Here is a 19,050-nt window from a genome sequence, read left to right on the forward strand (position 1 = left end):
GGCGCATTGTTTATCACAAAGATGTCTGTAAAATACTAAATATCTTGCTATAATACTTGCTAATAAATTATGAAATCAGATATCATATGACTGCGCGTGATGCACTTTTTGAATTATAGGAGGTAGAATGGAATATGATTTGTTTTTTAATTGTTTTCATTAAGGGTTTTAATCAATCGCCATCCAATGTTAATCATGCGTTGATGCTTTATGAGGATCTTGCAAACATGGACCTCCACAGCTACAGCTATTATACACCCACCTGTAAATCAATGCTCATTATGGGCGAATTTTATTGCTAAATTGATGTGGCGCCTCGTAAATAATCAAAATAAATTGGAATTGAAGTGGTCGGTTTTTTTCAGTCCTAATGTGTTGGTTGAAAGTACTGCGCGGTGAGTTACCGTGCTGTTCAACAGGTGATGCTGCAGCTCATTTCAGAAGCCTTGCTGGTCCACCAGATGGCGTTTTGAGCCTCACAGTTGTTTTTCCTGTAAACTGTGAGTTCAACACAATGAGAAATCCCAACCCCCCTCATATGTGCATGGAGCATTTTAATCTTAACACAAAAACAAGATATAGATGAATAAATAGGAAGCTTTTCTAGAAGTCTGCTCGTCCTTAAATCGCAGGAATACACAGTATCCAGCAATTCTACATGGTCTATGGTGCAGGAGTCCTGCAAATTTCAGCAGTTGTTTGATGTTGATTACATGGATGTAGAGGCTGTAGTGGGCCTGGATATATGTGAGATGAGGCCATATGTGTGGATTATATCACAGATGAATGTGTAGATGCCTAGACATATGGCTGGTAGCTGTATGCCTATAAATATTCAGAGGTGATGCACCGTGTTTGAATGGTTATCATATCATCATATATTATGGAGAGTCGTTTTTTGTTTCTAGTGCAGTCAGTTGAACATACTCCTTAAATCAATATCTGAATGAAAAATCTGGGAATCACTAGAAAGGAGACTTTCCAGGTAGCTGTAAACGTTTATTTGCAATACAACAAATGACTCGTGAAGTCTCACCTGCCACACTATTGTGGTGAACATTTCTTTAGTGCAGTCTTTCAGCTGTTTGACCAAACTTGTCATATGGCTCAGAGCCACACTTCTCTGCCTTGTTCCAGAAGGCGGAAGGAGGGGGCAGCGGAGCCCTGCGCATGCGCTCAAGGTTGTTTTTCACACAACCCGTCGCTTAAAGTGAGCTGAGCTACGGGGGTTTCCTTGTCTTTGACTGGAGACCGACTAGCAGAGAGGCGGACGATAACAGCATCCTTTGCTGTTATTCAGCCATCACACATCTCAATGAACTGTTCTCACAGAAGCCACTGATCGTGCCTCCTGCTTTTTGCAGGGCAGAGATACTGATCAGTGTCTAAAGACTGCATCCCTTTTTTTTTCTTATGAAATTATTTTTTCATAGACTTTTTTTTATTTCAAGGTCTCTGTATCTCTTTCCACCATGGTGCTAGGAAAGGTAAAGAGCTTCACAGTGAGCTACGACTGTCTCAATGACAGCAATGTTCCCGTCTTCTCCAGCGGGGACTGCGTCTCAGGGAGGGTGATCATTGAAGTCACCGGAGAAATCCGCGTGAAATCTCTCAAAATCCACGCAAAAGGATTTGCGAAAGTTCGTTGGACTGAATCGAGAAATGCTGGATCCAACACTGCCTACACGCAAAACTACACAGAAGAAGTGGAATATCTAAATCACAAAGATATTTTGATTGGGCACGAGAGAGGTAAGAGAGTGTTTTTTTTTTTAATTCTGAAGTTTTAGAGGAACTGACTATATAAGATGCTCTTTGTGCTGGTTGAGGATGAGGCTATCTGGAGGATGCTGCAGCCCTGAACGTCAGAAACAGTGGTAATAACGTTATAATATACACTGTTTGAATTGGTTATCTTTCCCAGTGTGGAGTCTTTTAAGTGATGGTGTTGGTACAATGGACATACGTGACATCCTCTCCATAGAGCTCCATCGTTACTTGTTTGTGTCAAGGTGTCAATGAATGACAGCAGCTCGGGCATCTGTATTTGTCACTGTATTTCAAGTGTAAAAGCATTTTTGAGACACATCTGTAGAGTAATGATTTGCAGCGATGCACTTGCATCTTTGTGAGATATTTTCAGCGCAGAAACGCATCATATTTGGCGTTTCTTTGTAGCTTTTCTTAAGTTTCCACCCATTGTTCAAAGCGGTTCAATCCTGTTCGGAAAACTGGACCAGGGGAGGGCGGGGCAAAGCGCACGACCCTCCCACACCCGTGAGTTTATTGGCTGAGGTGCTCATGTGTGGCCAATGACATCACCTTCTTGCAGAGAGTGACAGAAGACTCTGCAACTTTTTAATTAAGAAAACACCTGCAGAATAGAATAAATCGATAGCAGTACCTGTAGTTTGATTCTAAATATATTTTAAAAAACTGCGGTAGAGCTGCAGAGCTGATTTTTCGTTCTTCTTTGATTGAAAATACGTTTCCCCTGCACACATATATGTGTTTTGCTGGAATATGACGATGCGTTGCTGTTATTGTCAGCAGCTTTTGTGCTTCGGACATACTTGCGTAACTTCATCCGCAGAATGGTGGATGTTTTTGCGAGTAGAAATCACCCATTGTGAGCGCCTGTATCAGTATATGTGTGCCTTTTTTAATGGTTTGGGTTCAGCTTGGTGTTTTTGTCCATCTGCAGCATCTTTGCTCACCATTTAATTGACATCTAGTTTCTGGTGAACTCTGCAGCAGCCGTCTGAAGTGTAGCAGGTGAACTGACTAGCTGTCATGACGCCAGACTGTCGAGGCATTTTGCATGTTAAGGCAAATTGTAACGTCAGCCTACAGCAAATAGTGCATTATCACAAGAGCTGAGGTTTAAATTGAGGAGATGTATTGTTGCAGATAAAAATGATACGCAACGTCCTTCACCAATAATGTTACTTCATTTCGCCACGAGCTCTTTTATAAAACATTTCCTGTGACGCGGAGGTGGATAAACCGGTCGAAAGCCGCTGCAGTCGGTGAACAGTCTCGTTAGTGAATCTGCGGTGTCGCACAGTGAATGCGTAATGAGAGCAGAGCGGCTGTGGGAAGCTGCTCGCACCGGTTTAGGCCGGTCTCCTCCTGCTGGAGTCTGCCGTTTGACTGACAGCTCCGTACTTGTTTACCACACTACTGCTGCTGCTATGGGGGGGGGGGGAGTGCTGAGCTGGCAGAAGCATACCCGGCCTCTCGACCCAGCTCTTCAGAAAACACTCTTGTTGTTTTTAGATGAAAAATAATAATAATTTACAACATTTTATGAGCATTCGGACGATGCGAAAAGGTCTTCTCCTTCCTTTAGGAAAAAAAAGATGTTCTCTTGTTTTTGTTTTTTTAGAGATGAATGATGGAAAACAACTTGGTCCTTGTTGGCGAGATAGATTTATCTACCGATTAGGATTTCATTGTTGCCCCATAGAGCCCAGTTCCCCCCCACAATAGCTTATGTATCTCCATCATGCCACAATGGGATCTCTGGGATGTAGGTCGTTGTTCAAACAAAAGCACCATCTTGCACGCTCAGTTTCTCGTACCTTAAGCAATCAACTTCTTTGGTGTGCTCTTAATATTAGTCTGCTGCTCATCTCTCAATACATACTTTTTTTTTTACGGACAGATATGATAGTAAAATCCGCTTATTCTCTTTTGTCTCCCCCACCCTGTGTTTTTGGTATGACTTTCAGATGCCTTCGTAGAGCATTTTACCCAGGTATGGTATACATGTGTTTGGAATATTGTCCTCCTTGTCTTTCAGACGATGACAACTCTGAGGAAGGACTCACCACTATCCATTCAGGAAGACATGAGTATGCATTCAGCCTCGAGCTTCCACAGACGTAAGTGTCTTAATACTTAATTTGAGTTAGACATTAAAAAGCAATATCCTTATTATTCAGCTGTAGCCTATATGATATTTTGACAGTTAAATAACCCCTTTCTATTCCTTTTTTCTTCCTGTCTTCTTTCCTGTAGACCTCTGGCTACCTCTTTCGAAGGGAAGCATGGCAGTGTGCGCTATTGGGTAAAGGCAGAACTCCACAGGCCATGGCTCCTGCCCATGAAGACCAAGAAGGAATTCACAGTCTTTGAGCACATTGACATCAACACTCCATTATTGCTGGTAAGTTCTTTTGAAGAAGCCCCTAACTTTTTAATATGTCATAATATTTCAATTGGGGGAGGCTTTGTACTAAGGGCATGGGAGTATGATGAGACTCAGAACAGAACAGAGTATGTGCATTATTATTCACCTTGTTTTTCAATTTAGGTGGGCAATATTTAAGAGAAACCTCCAGAGTTTTTCTAATGCATCTGTTTGTTCTTTTTTTCTTCAGTCACCACAGGCCGGCACGAAAGACAAGACGCTTTGCTGTTGGTTCTGCACCTCAGGTCCTATTTCCCTAAGTGCCAAAATAGAAAGAAAGGGATACACCCCAGGTGAGAATAAGTAAATGATTCATAACGCAACTGATAACACTGTTAGTCATGTAGATGAGTTGATGGAAGTATTACACTGTAGATCATTGCATTTATTAGTAATGACACACGAGATACAAAGGTGACTACCAGTGATAGAAATGTAGAGAAACGTCAATTAACCTCCCCACTACCCTCTCTGACTCTGTAGGAGAGTCGATCCAGATCTTTGCCGAGATTGAGAACTGCTCGTCCCGCATGGTGGTGCCAAAGGCAGCCATCTACCAGACCCAGACCTTCTACGCCAAAGGGAAGATGAAGGAGGTCAAGCAGCTGGTGGCCAACCTGCGGGGAGAGTCTCTGTCCTCGGGCAAAACAGAGACCTGGAGCGGCAAGATGCTGAAGATCCCACCTGTCTCACCCTCCATCCTGGACTGCAGCATTATCAGAGTGGAGTACTCCCTTATGGTAAGTACAGTGTTACTGTATTCGGGCTGCTCTCACACCCCATTCAGCATAATCTGTTTGCCACCGTACCTCTATCCAGAGATCATTTGCATAGACAAAAAGGTGTTTCTGCCCTCATTACAGTCTCCTCTTGACCTTATTGTCACCATTACTCAGCACCATTGTCGGTACAGAATCAATAACTCCCAGTAAGCCAACAACTCTCTCTCCTGGTAAAGGACCTGGCTGACTCAGCCACCATTGCCAAATCTGGGCCTTGGATGGCACCAGGTGTTATCTCCACATGCTGCTAAGAGCATTAGCCCAGGATATCTTTCGTAACACCTGCCTTGAGGGTGCTTATAACCTCTTTACCTCGGGAACAGACAGCCACCAGACGCAGGCTCAACCTGCATAAGCAACCGTCATTGACCCACATATTGTTGAACACCTGCACAACCCATTTAGCCCAGACTAACATGTTTTTTTAAAAATCTTATAGAGGTTTAAAAGGTTGTTTCATTTCATGTTGAATGCTCAGCTCATTGCAGCACTTTTATTACACCTCAGAATGCTTTGCATATTCTAACCTGCTGTGGTGATCGCTCAGGTTTACGTGGACATACCCGGGGCAATAAACCTGTCCCTGAACCTGCCCCTGGTCATCGGGACAATCCCTCTCCACCCCTTCGGCTCCCGTACCTCCAGTGTCAGCAGCCAGTGCAGCATGAGCTGGCTGGGCATGGGACTGCCTGAGAGGCCTGAAGGTAGGCTGGATCTCACGCCCATGATTTCAGATGTATAACTGAATTCTGAGTATACTTATTGACAATGCTAATATGTGGCTCGCTGTTCCTCTGCAGCTCCTCCAAGCTATGCAGAGATTGCAACAGAAGCGCAGAGGCAGAGCAGTCTGGATGTCCCAGCAGGCCGCGAGGAGCTGGACGGACCTCTCTTCGCTTACATTCATGAGTTCCGCTTCCAGCCTCCTCCTCTGTACTCTGAGGTAAGTACTAAATAACATAGGGCAAATTAGTTGTTCATTTATATTTCTATTACAGACCAAATTAAAGCCGCTTCAATAAATAAACCCTCTTTTTCTTGTCTCCTCTCCAGATCGATCCTAATCCAGATCATGCAAGACGTACAGAGGAGCACAGGCTTGACGCCTGTCCATCACGCTGAAGGGTTTTCCTGAAAGTCCCCCGACCGACTTGGGGATCTCTAAAGAAACCTGCTTGCAAGGCTCAGCTTTGTTTATTTTTCTCCAACAACAAGGTTCACACAATGCTGTTGACATCAAGAGAAATACAAAGTATCCAACCAACCAACAAAGACTTGGACAAATACCTACACTTGCGTTGGGTTGGACAAATCTGTTCCTGCCTTCCCTCAGCGAGAGAAACAGGAGCCACTAGTTTGGGGCATTGCTTCCTTCCTGTGTCAGCCTGCTGAGGGTGGGAGGCATACAGATGAACACATATTCAGTCTGTATGAATAACCCCACTGGTAGCGAGAGCCCTGGTGATAGTATTGACAATGACAATGAAGAATCAGCAAGGCTCGGCCTGCCAAGCTTCTCTTTAACTCTTGATTCTTCTGTACTCGTGGCACATACGGACATGGCTCCTCACACAAAGGAGGACTGATCATGTCCCGGCTTCAGTAGAATCACCAAAAGAAAACTCGACAAAAAGAGAAAAATAATGTTCTAACCACCACAGTCTGTATGAATGAGAGCATTCGGCAGTCAACAACAGAGCAAAGACTAGGTCCTCCTGCCTCATTTCGGATTTTTGTTTTGCACACTTTATTCTTTACTTGATTTGTGTTGCTCTGTTTAATGAGAATTGAAAAGAAAAAAAAAATAGGATGCGCCAGACTACGAATATGAGACTACAAGCTTAACTTTCCATACTTTCATCTGCATAACTTTGAGCAACGCTGAGAACAGGATTTGATTTTGGGGGAAAAAAGATTGACAAGGACAAGAACACTGCACTGAATTTGTTTAAGATTTTTCTTTTTCTCCTTATCATATTTCTTCAGTGACTTTAAACAACTAGACTGGACTTTTGCAGCACACTATCTCCATCTTAAAGCTCTTTAAGATGTTGTCTCCTCAGCTTTGATCCAAGTGTGGCTTTCCTTCTCTTTCAGTTTAGTTCTGTTATTCTGTTTTTGTATTTAGCTCCAATCATAGAATAGCTTTTAGCATTTCTTGTGTTGAGGTTGCTCTGGATTCGGACTAGGAGGGTTGCAGACCTGCATTTGCCACTCAAATTGTAGCTACGGAGAAAAGTCTGCGCCTGTGTGTTAGTGTGTGTGCGTGAAACAGAGAGGGTGGTACATTGTGGAGGGACTCGCCTCACCCTAATTACCTGCAGCCCCTCTACTCCCAATCTCAGGGCAAGCCAGACTTGCATAACTGCCCAAAAAGCACTGTCTCAGGTGGTCGTCTCACTTGCCAAACGGTTGGGGAAAAAAAGAGAAAAAATGTTTTTGTTTTAAATTGCACTGTTAAAAAAGAATGACTTTTTTTTTTTTTAACTACCAAAACAAGAGAATAGACCTGCAGAGAAACGAGGCAGCTTTCTGAGATTAATCACATTCCCTTTTTGTCCTGCTGCACTTGCCCAGTTCATCCAACCAACAGTTAGATTTTACCAGACCAGTGACGCCAGAACGCTAGCTATAAAAAAAGATGGAAAAAGAGGAGTGCTCCTGCATTAAAGGAGCAAACCCAGCACAAATGAAGAGCTGGAGACGTTGCTAAACCTCTGTTTAGACTGCTCAGAACAAGTAGTGGTAGGTTGACATGAGTAATACATTGGTTTTCTAACTCATTCAACACAAAAGACCAGCTGTAACAGAGGTTTGACATCGTCAAGACAATAAAAGAAAAGCAGCACTTTTTTGATAAGAAAATACTTTTAAAAAAGCGTTCAATGGAGAAGGTCTGGAGAAAAAAACATTTGGTACTAACCATGTTGTTCTAGAGGATTTTCAAGCTAAGCAGTGTTGTGTAGGACGTTGATGCATTATTTCACCTTTTTTTTTTTTTTAAGATTAGTGACTTTTAAAAAAAAGTTTACATTTTTAAGCGTAGCTGACACAAGTTTGTATGTGTTGTGTTTGTGTGTGTGCACGCTCTTATCGGGATCCAGCTGGCGACTAAATATACTGCTTCTGACAGAAATCGACAAACTGCAGATTATTAAAGTGATCTTATCTTAGTGGCCTTGATACAGAAAAGACCTGATCATGAGTCTTCATTTTTCAGTGTCTATGTTAACTCTGTTCTCCTTTTTATTATGTTTGTACACAGCTGTATGTTTTAGACCTTTCCATGTTATTCAAAAGGACAAAAAGGGAAGAGGAAAAAAAGTCCTTTTTTAGAAGCAAGTTTTTAAGAAAATGACATCCTGGACCGGCGTCTCAATTGTGCTATTTTTCTGAAGCTGATGAGGGTTGACTATTTTTCTTTTTTTTCATGTACTTCTGGGCATTAATATATAGTTTGCTTCCTAGCTTAACAAGCAACCTCCCTGAGCAGTCTGATCCCCCTCAGGCCTGGGGAGGGGGCAGCTGTTGATCAGCACCCTCCCCCCCTGTCTGACAAACATTTAGGTAACATGGGATAGCAGATATGCGGCTTCTTCCACTATCCCGATATATTTGTTTGCAGTTCTTTGTTTGGGTTTTATCTTAGGGAAATTGAATCAAGCTACACGATAATGAATAAGCTTACATATTTGTTTCAGGTTGGTCAATTCCATAGTCCATTTGCTTGGACCGCAGAGTAGTCCAGTGTCAAAACTAAGCTAAACTCCTGACCTAATAAAAGGCAGGAACTGAAATGTTCACAGATAAAGAACCTGGGAAATGGGATCTGAAACATTTTAGAAACAAAGTGCAATATCACTCACTGAATTTTCTTCATTCTCCATTTGTATGTTTGTTTTTAACTTTTTTTTGTCTGTTAATCGTCACAATGTATAGATATTCTATGAATATACTATGTTCTGAATGGTTTAACCTTATGTCTAGTTCTTCCTTTTGATTTGAATAAACGTTTTGTTCAAAATGAAAATGACCTGCGATGTTAATTTCTGCAAAGAATTTAACACAATTACAGAATTGCACCCTATACAGTACACACTTAAACATATTGATAAATTAGTGAAGATAAAGTTTCCTCTTTGTTTTGTCTGAGCACCCGTCTTTGACAGAATTACAACAACACATCATTTCAACTGAAAAGCAGCATTCAAATGAAGCTGCGAATGATTAATCACTACCCACTGCTTTACCCCAAATCTATTTTATTTGGGTCATGACAGTTTCAGATTAGAAGCAAACAGGTTGCCACTCTGCCAGACCCAGATTATCCTGTGAAAATTAGTACCACACTGCCCCTGGAGGTGGTTTAAGAAGTGCACCTGGCCTTACATGATAGTAAAGCAAAATACTGTTACTGAATAAATCTTACTTCATCACAAGCAAATCATTGCCACTTCGTTGAAAAATACAATTTAGTTATATTTTAAGCTTGTTTGTAGGGTATGTGTCAGTTTTTCATCCCCCCCTGAATACAAATATTTGTTATCAACTCCAAATCTGAGAAAAACGTGGCACAGAGGACAACATTCACTCTGTTTGTACATGTCCACACTGGTCTTTATTGGCTTAAGTTTCCAGGGGTTTACTGTGGGGATCCCTCAGGTCAGGTAAGGAGGGACAAAGCCTGTAAGAAAAGCTGCACTTCACTCTGTGCTTGAGTACCACCTACGGTCTGAGTGATTCAGACAAATAAGTGCCAAATAATTACCTCAGTGTTCTTACCTATTTACAGGCTCATTTTAGTGGTGGAGAAAAATAATAAAGGCCACGTCCCTCAAATGTGTCTTGTGTATGAAAAGAGCTTTTTTTCAAATTGCAGCGCATATCTTTTAATGCGTTAACTGTTGACATCATATTAAACTAACACATAAATCAGATGCTTATTATGACCTAGTGTGTCAAAATAATAATTAGAATAAAGTTGAATTATAATTTATCTGTCACACTCTTTGAAGAGAAATATGGATGAGTCACACAGCACCCCTCTCTAGGAAACTCTCAATGAAACCTGATAGAAGTTGATGGCTACAGGCCAAGTGAGCCACAGTCACCAGTCCACATATAACAAAACACATGATTTATTGATCACTGCTGAAAGATGCATGCACAAGAAAGGACACGCTGGTCTGTTGCAGAGTAATGATGGAGGAGGTATCAGCATGAGACTTAAATATACTCACAATTTTCTATAATCGTTTCTAATCTCAAATTCAGTGTTCAAGCATCATAATAATAATAACACTTCTATTGAGTCGTATTTGTTTTGCCTTTGTAAAGTATTATCTGTGCTTGCAAGTTATTATTTTACTGTCACTGTAGAAGTTGCACTGAACATTTTGACACATATTACCAATCCTGGAGGGTTTTTGAAATTGTTGTTGCTTGATTTGTTTCAAGCTGAAGTAAATATTTAACATGGTCCATCTTTAAACAGGTGTCATTCTGGGACATGAGCTATTCATAGCAGTCTGTTTCGTGAGTAAATCAATTTTACTCGTAGTGTATCGACTTGTGTACTACGTCTACGCCATTTTAACGAATTGATTAAGTTGGAAAAGACTGACTTGTATGCACAAATGAGCTCAGCAAATTCGATCATGCCGGATGTGAATGAATACATTGTGCTGCACTGATGCCTCGTAGGCCAAGCTGGAACGAGATGATCTCTGAAAAAGCATGAATGTCATTGAACCTGGCTTTTTTTGTTTGTTGATAAATGTCCTCTGTGACACATGATCCTGCAGTAACTGTATCATAAACAAAGGAATAAAGCTTCTAAACATTTACCCAAAACTGACATGTTAAATACAAAGTGACAGCTCATCAACTTTATCGGGGATCTTTGCAAATTATCAATTTGAGCCAGCATCAGTGATGACTCAGCAGCCCTGTCAGCTTTGACCAAGCACTTTAGTGCGCCTTTGTCCCCTCCTGTCCTCCCCTCAGTCCCCCCGGCTCCCTTTGGCTTTTGTGGGCCCAGGCCTTTGTGGGTGTCTGACCCCTGCTGAAAAAGAAGGTGGGGATTATTGAGGGAGGGCATAGATTGGTGCAGCGTGCATATATGTGTGTGTGTGTGTGTGTGTGTGTGTGTGTGTGTGTGTGTGTGTGTGTTGATTAGCAAGTGCTGACGCTACACAGGCCTCAGCTGTTTCCTCTCACCAGCTAATCCCACTACCCAGAAGCCCCTGTGATCCAGAGGTTCTCAGCAGCTTGCTGTGACCAGGCACGTTCAGCATAGATGATTGGGGGGTTGGACTGAGGCCCCCGTACGCCTGCTTGCCAGTGCCATCTCATCACAGTGACATAATAGAAATACTCACACACACATGTCTGCCCGGAGGCATGGAGCGCAGCATCGATGCAAGCCCACACATTCCTCGAAACAATGGAACAACCAATAGTACTACAGGTCTGAAAATGTAATGCAGGAACAGATCCAGAGGGATATGACTTAATACAAGTATGTAAAAAGTTGTAATCTATCACTGCTGTTTTATTAAGCCAGATAAGATCAAATCAAAAACAATATCAGATATTGTAAGTCCCATAAAATATTTCCTAAAATAGTGTAAAGTAGTGATTTAGTTGCTTTGAACACACATCCAGGTCACACAGCCTGACCTTTGCAGCTGATAACTTGAATAATTGACAAAACTGAGCTTCTGTTGATTTATAATTAACACACATACTTCTCTGTAAATTTCACTGCTTCAATGTTTCACTTTCAAACATTAATTGTTCCTTACATATTTACCAAATCAATCTACAAGAAAAGTTCAACAGGGAAGGCCACTACTTCCCATTATACACACACATTATATTTCTCAATATATCAATTTATTCACCTTTCTTTCTGTGCTTTCTACTGAACCAATTGTTATCTATCCAATAAGTCTTTAAAGGTTAGTTCCATGTAACCATACAGTACAATTCTTCTCTTCTCCAAACTGCCAAACTGTAACTTCCCTGCCATAACACTCAATAAGCTATCCTCATTGTCTCATCAAAGCCTTTCTATGGTCCTCCTTCCCGGCACCCCCACCAGCATCCTCGGCATCGACTGGCTGAGCCTCGAAGGCCATAGCTTGTCTTCAAGTCCATCATATTACCCACGCAAACTCATCAGCAACATTGCTCACTTATTAAAGGAGCAATAAACAACATTCAGAGAGTGAACACGGACATCACAGAATGAGGAACGATACAGAATCACTTTTAAAAGAGCTGCATTTGTAGGCATGTAGTTAATACAGCCTGTAGGTAAGTACATCAAAGAACACCAGTCACGGAACCATTTTATTAGGCGTTTCTAATATAAACTCATACACACACACACACACACACACACACCACGCACACTCAGTAACAGCACTGCAGCCAGCTTGCCATCTGTCCCGAGTACAGACTCGCTCTGTTTTTCTCTATAGGCACAAAGAAAGGAACAGAGATAGAGCTACCGATAGAGCTACTGAGCGGAGAGGCGGAGGGGGGAGAGCAATCGTTTTGTTTTTTTTCAAGGGCTTTTCTTCATGATCTTTTTCAGCAGCTGGTTCATTCCAGTTTGAAGCACTTCTGTACGAGGAGGCAGTGAACAGAGGCTGCTGCTTTTTCGTCACTGAAAGCTAAACTGTTTTCTGATCTTGCCAGGAACAAGTTGTTTACCTTCACTTAATGCACCACAATGGACAGCTGAAACAAGAGAATACCTTACCATGACACAACGCAAGACCTTTCACTTTGTTTGTTTACCCTGCTGTAATTTTACTTTAGAGAACATTAAGAAGAACCGGGGACCTTTAGTCCCTGGATCCTCTCTCTCTGACAAGTGTCAAAATGTAATTTCACTGCAAAAACATTTTAAATTAATATTGATACAATACATGCATGTCAACAGCAGCTGCTGCACATAAACAGTATCTGTCAGTTGTCAGTCTTCAGACTGCTTGAGTGGAATCAGTGCAAGGGGAAAATCACGCCATCACTGGTTGCGCGTTGAGAGCAAAGGCTCCGCAAGTGGTCGCGTTGCTTGGGTGTTGCACCTCTGAATTTTTGTAGGCGTTCGCTGCGCACACGCTCTGAGCTTTTCAGACATGGCTGTCACAAATAGTTCACTAATGAAAGCATTATTAACATGTCTGAGGAACGAAGTAGGCCAATTCGTTTTTAGATGCTTAAAAGTCTAAGTTTATAATTTGCGGTCGATTCAAATTGTTTACAGGAGATTCAACCTTTGTTTCTTTATTATGTATTTAATTCCTCCTCGGTTTATGGCGTTTTGCCGGTTACACTCGCTGTCTTCACAATACATTGTTTGTAAGCCCTCTGGCGTTTTGGAGAATACTACAATGAACAGCGAACTGAGTTTAAACGCCTTGTGCCCGCTCAAAGCTTGTGCACCATTGGTGGAAGTATAAACAAAGCTTTAGTTAGTCCCTCCATGAGAGACAGATGTCAGATTCCTCTGCTAATCTCAGTCTCAAGTCTCCAGAGTCCTCACCTCACTAATGTTGTGTTTTCGAGCAAAAATACTATTCTTGTTCTTTAAAGAAAGAGGGACAATTTGCAGTGGCTAACAGTTGCAATAGCACTACAGCCTTGATAAGTGGACGGAGAGTGATTTATGACGACGGTGCTAATTGAAAATCCTTTTAAATATCCTCAGTGGAGCTGCATGGGCTGTTGTGGCCCTCCATATTTAGCATGGACAGGGAACTTGATAGCCAGAGCGACACTGTGCTATGTTCCCAAGCCAGGACTCCCATCCCTGCCATACCAAAGTCCCAGCATGGTCAGCATTCCACCTCCAACCATCCTTCACACACAAACGCTGCACTCCACTGGCATGTTTGCAGCTCTTACGCAGCACCACAAGTTCAAGACCTTGCCGCCACCACGGTTGGGAAGAGTCCTATATAGTTTGCACCTCTTTTTTGCAATGGCAAAAATAGACGTAGTTAAGGAAGGGGTCAGGTTCAGAGGACTGAAGATGATGTTAGATGTAATTTTAATTGTCCAAAGAGAAATACTGCATGTACAAAACTGGGCCATCTTAATGTCTAAATGCATTACATCTGGCCGTGTAAATGAGCTCACAGAGGCATGAAAAAACAAGCTCAGTGCACAGTGGAGAATGACGTCAATTTAATTTCTGTTATTCAGGCTGCAGAGGGATTAGAAAGCCTACAGCTATACTGTTACGTAGGTTGTGAGCCATTGCTTATACCGTACCAGCCAGCAGAGGTAAACAGAACGCTTTTTAAGGCTTGATTCCAATACTTTCAAATCTTGTCAGAGCCAGGCCACAAGGAAAAAGTTGAGTTCAGCTTTGGCACATTTCATTTGGACACATGCCCCTCTTGCTCTCTCTCTCTGTTCTTTCCAGCATTTGTCATCTGCTGTATTTTGTGCATCCACATCATTTTCTTTCACCCATCTTAAGACTTAATTCTTCACCAGTTGTGTTAGAAACAGCTGTTTGATGGCTATTGCAACACTACATGAGCTAGCATTTCTTATCATAATCATGCGAGAAAGGTGGATGGCTCTGCGTAACGTTTGGACCTAAGGTCCTCAGAATGTACCACACAACATAAAGTGAAGCTGTGCAACTTATATTACTGCATTTCCTCACCATGGTGAGCAATGGAGGGTGCTATGCTCTATTATGAGAGCTCGAGGGGAGGAATGTGAGATTCTTTCACCATTGACTCTCTCTCTCTCTCTCTCTCTCTCTCTCTCTCTCTCTCTCTCTCTCTCTCTCTCTCTCTCTCTCTCTCTCTCTGTTATGTCATAGAGGATTCGGCTCCAGAACATAGAGTGGGTGAAATTTTGTTATAGCCCTAAATAAAGATTATGAAATGCCACCATATAAACCGCAAAGCAGTTGATACCTTGTTATGTGGTGAATTGATTATATGTCTACATAAATTGCTGTCTTAATATAGTATCAAACTCACTTATTCATCAAAGAACATTCTATCTGTAAAACAGATGCATAGTGGTCAACAAAATTATGTTAGCACTTCTTGGAAATTGAGATTCCAGGTGATTCTGTTTCTTTAAAGTCCCTTATCATGATTGTTATCAAGTGCTATATTTATGGAATATAAAATATGATTTCTACTTGCAAGCCACCAGGTCAAGCAAGATTATACAAGGTGAAATCTCATTTGCTTTCTATGCAACTCCCTCGCCAAAGTCCTTGGTCACCTTATCTTCTGTTTCAAGGGGGGCTGGGCTGAGGAGTGCTGTTTCACCACTTGTCTTATTTTACCCTGCTGGTCCCCCGTGGAAGTCGCTCAGTTTCCTTTTTTAGCAATGGCTGACTCACAGCATAGCTCCCACCTCCCCCTTCAGCTCTCTCGCAATGTCCCTGCTTAGCTTTAACTCTCCCTCTCTATGCCTGCTCAGATTCTCCTGAGTCACAGGGAACAAAAGACACCCCTACTTCACACTCAGACCCCCACCCCAGACATTCACCCCCCCTTGGTGCATCTCGCTCCTGAAAAACAACAGGTGCAGCGAGGCCTGCAGAGGGCGGGCTGTCTGGTTGGCAGCGTGTACAAGCCTTCAAGTCACTTCTCACTGTTATTTCACCCCCTCTGCCTCCAAACATCCAATCTGTCACCTCTTCCCCATCCTTCACCCTATCTCTCTAAATCCTTTCACCCCTGTCCGCCCATCCCTCCACCTCTATCTCCGCACTTTACCACCTCTGCCACTACTCTGCGCCTCTAATCTAAAACTCCTGCTTTTTTCCACTCGACTGGATACACATTCTCTCCAGGAAAATTATACGTAGTCCTCTACAATCTAGCCTACACAGCATTGAGTATACCACAAAGATGTCCCTCTGTTTCAAAAGTAGCTTTTCCTAAAAAAAAAAGTTCATATATAACTCCCTGTCCCCATGCCCCTTTTCTTGCTCTGTCCCTCATACATTTCTATTTTCTTTAAGAAATATTGCAGTCTCCTCATTGGTGTGTGATGCAGACGTTTCTAAAAAAAAGGCCATGCTTTTTTGTCGTGTCACATTCCCAAGCTTCTTCAGTCGCCTATTTTGTGGGTCAAAGATTTGCTCTTTGTGCGCAGCCCATACGGTTTCTATGCCATCACTGGGGTTATGCACACAGTAGTTTCCAAATAGCACAGGATTTTTCTCCTCTAACCCAGATCCCTCTGTTTAACAACCTTCAAGTGATAGCACACTGACTCCCAAAATAGCATGGGGGCCTTATCCACACAGTGATATGGGGCGAGTTGTACAATACAACTTCAGAGGGGAAAGTACACGTTTTCAAGTCTGAGAGGGGTTTTGTTAGTGGATTAATTGTGGAAAAGCTTCAACTATATCAACTATGGAGCTGAATTAAAACCTGCAGTAAACGCTGTGTTTTCTTCTGATTGTCAGTTTGCATCATAAAACATACTTAAAAACACACTGTTGATGCCCATACTTCTCAATATCTTGACGGCCATGAGGCACTCTGCTCCCTTGCTATTTTGGGTTTATACTTGTGTGTAGCCTTTAGATCTGCTGTTGCACTGTCAAGACATAATCCCTCTTTATGGTAAGTATAACTAATAAAAAACCTGTCTTTGGCCTTGCTCAAAATAGGACTGGGTCACTTGTTGTTGATTAGTCTATATATGAGCTGACATTAAAAATGACCCAGCAGCAGCAGCAGCAGTGTGATTGTAGTGAGCCTGAGATCAGTGATGATAAAGCATTAAGTTGTTTCCCTTTGTCATTTCACTATAGATAAAAGATTTCAAATCGGATCACAAAAATATCTGTGTGGGATAGCCGCCTTTCCAGATGCCATTCCTTTGTTTTGTTCTTTCTGATGTTTCAGTTATATATTAGCATCTCAAGCTAGAGTTTGTTGAGTGTTTTTATGATCTCCAAGAAGACATCTTTTGCAAGACCCAAGATGCTATGTGTTGCAATGTAATCCTGTTTTAAAGACTTCAGCTATTAATGGAGCACAATATCAAAAAACACTCAACCAATCCAACATTTGATCAACATCTCAGGTGTAGCATGGCTCACTGCTGACACCCCTTGAATTTCCCGCTCCTAAATGTGCATGTGCCAGATATCCCTGGACTTCAGCTCATGTTCCCAAAGCTTCCAACCATCCGTCTGGTCTGGTCCGGACTGGACCGGTGGGCATTTCCCCGAGTCTGTTGCTCGTTCGGTCAGACTGACAAGTAAACAACATGGTCGATCACCCCAGCTGGTGTCTGGAAAGCTGAATCCAGCAGAATGGACAGGAATGACCAGGTGGCTGAACAAGATGTAAGGACGCATAGACAGTTACACAGAACCACACAGTCGAGTCTAAGGGTTACATACACACAAACACACGCACACATATGCACGCACACGCACGTGCACGCGCACGCACGCACACGCACACGCACGCACACGCACGCACACGGATTATTAACAAAGTTGAGCTGCGTGGCCAAATTGGCGCCTCGCAAGACTCTTAGTTGCGTCCAAATGGCAATTTGATGAAAGCCACAAAGGATATTAACCATAGCAAAAGTGGGAGCTGCTGAAATGTTGATGGGATTTGTGTTGGCTCTGTGACAACAGAGCAGCGTTACACAACACATAAATTGCCAACAAATTATTACACTATATTTTCCAATAGTTGCTGTTGCACAAAAACACTATGCTTCTTCTGTATTGCCTTTGAGATGTATTAACAGAATTGAGCAGGGTCAGTTGAGAACTTTTGTATTGACACAAAATAATCTTCAATAACTCACAGTCTACTTGAGTGGTAATGACACGATTTATTTCCACGAACAGACACAGGTGCCTGCTAACAATTTATCAAGTTTTCTAGAGCCCAAACCAACTGTGAAAGGCAACATTTTGTTAAATGTATCCAATGTACAATGTAAATGTGCAATGCGGGTATTGTCAGCTGAGACACACTTTGGACTTATGTGCTATACAAAAATCTATGCAGCTAACACTAGCATCAACTGAAAGGCCAGAAAATAAGCTTTCCAACAATATGTATGTATAACTAAAAACAGTATGACGGAAGACAATAACAGAAGAGCCAGAGACTCACTTTCATGTAGATTTCAAAACTGTGAATAAAATGTGAGAACTAGTCAGAAGGTCTCCACTTTGAGGTTTAAAGTGAAGAGGGTGTATAGCATAGGCATATTTGTTTTCTAACTTGCTAAAAAGACACTGTCCCAACTGTCCCCCTGTCCCAACCGGCTCTCATCTATTTTCTCCACAAGCTACTGTACATCAGTGACAGGCGCATTGCAAGAAGTCTTCTTTTAAGCCTGTGAGTTTTCATGACTGAGCACCCTAAATATAATGCAGTTTGCTGCAGCAAAATGCAAGGTTAGCCTTGGACAGACACAGTGGTGCTCAGTCACTCACTCACAAAAGCATGCACACACCCGACGTATTGCATGATCCTCCCTCTCTAAACAAGCTGGTTTTGCCTGTCAGTCCACAGCTGTTTTCAATAAGTGACTAACACACGAGAGTCACTTAAGGACAAGGCCTGGCCGGTCCGGCTTGCTCCAGTTCTGTGACTCATTTTAATCGTTTGGAGCAGATACACAATGAAAAAGAGAAACTTAAAGGCCTTTCTCATTTCATCTGAGTCAGTTTTTGGCAGACGGTCTGTTTTCCCTCCAAATAAGTGGAGCTGCAGCAGAGAGTGCTGCAAAGGGCTGCGTTCATTATGACTGTGAGCTGAGCAGACAGAGAGGAATGTGTGACACATATTAGTGCATTCGTCTTCTGACCAGTTCACTCTCTGTTCACCATGTGCTCGACTGTTTCCTGCGCACAACTCCTTTTCACCTCAAACTGAGCAACGACAAAATGTTATATGGATTGTTTATGATTATCTTAGCATGTAATATTCTGTTGTCCAACTTTTTAAACAACCTGTTACAGTAAGATGATTTTTACATCTTGGTAATCCACTACAAAAGTAGCTATGAACATGTTTAGTGAATTAC

At 42.1% G+C, this 19,050-nt stretch overlaps 1 protein-coding gene across 1 annotated transcript; it reads left to right on the forward strand.

Annotated features, from left to right (window-relative positions):
- The first annotated feature begins 1,230 nt into the window (after positions 1–1,230).
- On the forward strand, positions 1,231–9,007 carry arrdc3a (arrestin domain containing 3a). The gene is made up of 8 exons (XM_068702881.1): positions 1,231–1,752; positions 3,806–3,887; positions 4,024–4,171; positions 4,386–4,488; positions 4,679–4,935; positions 5,525–5,681; positions 5,778–5,920; positions 6,031–9,007. The coding sequence occupies exons 1-8, from the start codon at positions 1,473–1,475 to the stop codon at positions 6,097–6,099; spliced, it is 1,239 nt and encodes a 412-aa protein (XP_068558982.1). The 5' UTR covers positions 1,231–1,472; the 3' UTR covers positions 6,100–9,007.
- Positions 9,008–19,050: the final 10,043 nt, after the last annotated feature.

This window comes from Cebidichthys violaceus, unplaced genomic scaffold (genome assembly GCF_023349555.1).
Source record: "Cebidichthys violaceus isolate CVI_PGR_0920_01 unplaced genomic scaffold, fCebVio1.0.p SCAF_9, whole genome shotgun sequence".
NCBI classification, from domain to species: Eukaryota; Metazoa; Chordata; class Actinopteri; order Perciformes; family Stichaeidae; genus Cebidichthys; species Cebidichthys violaceus.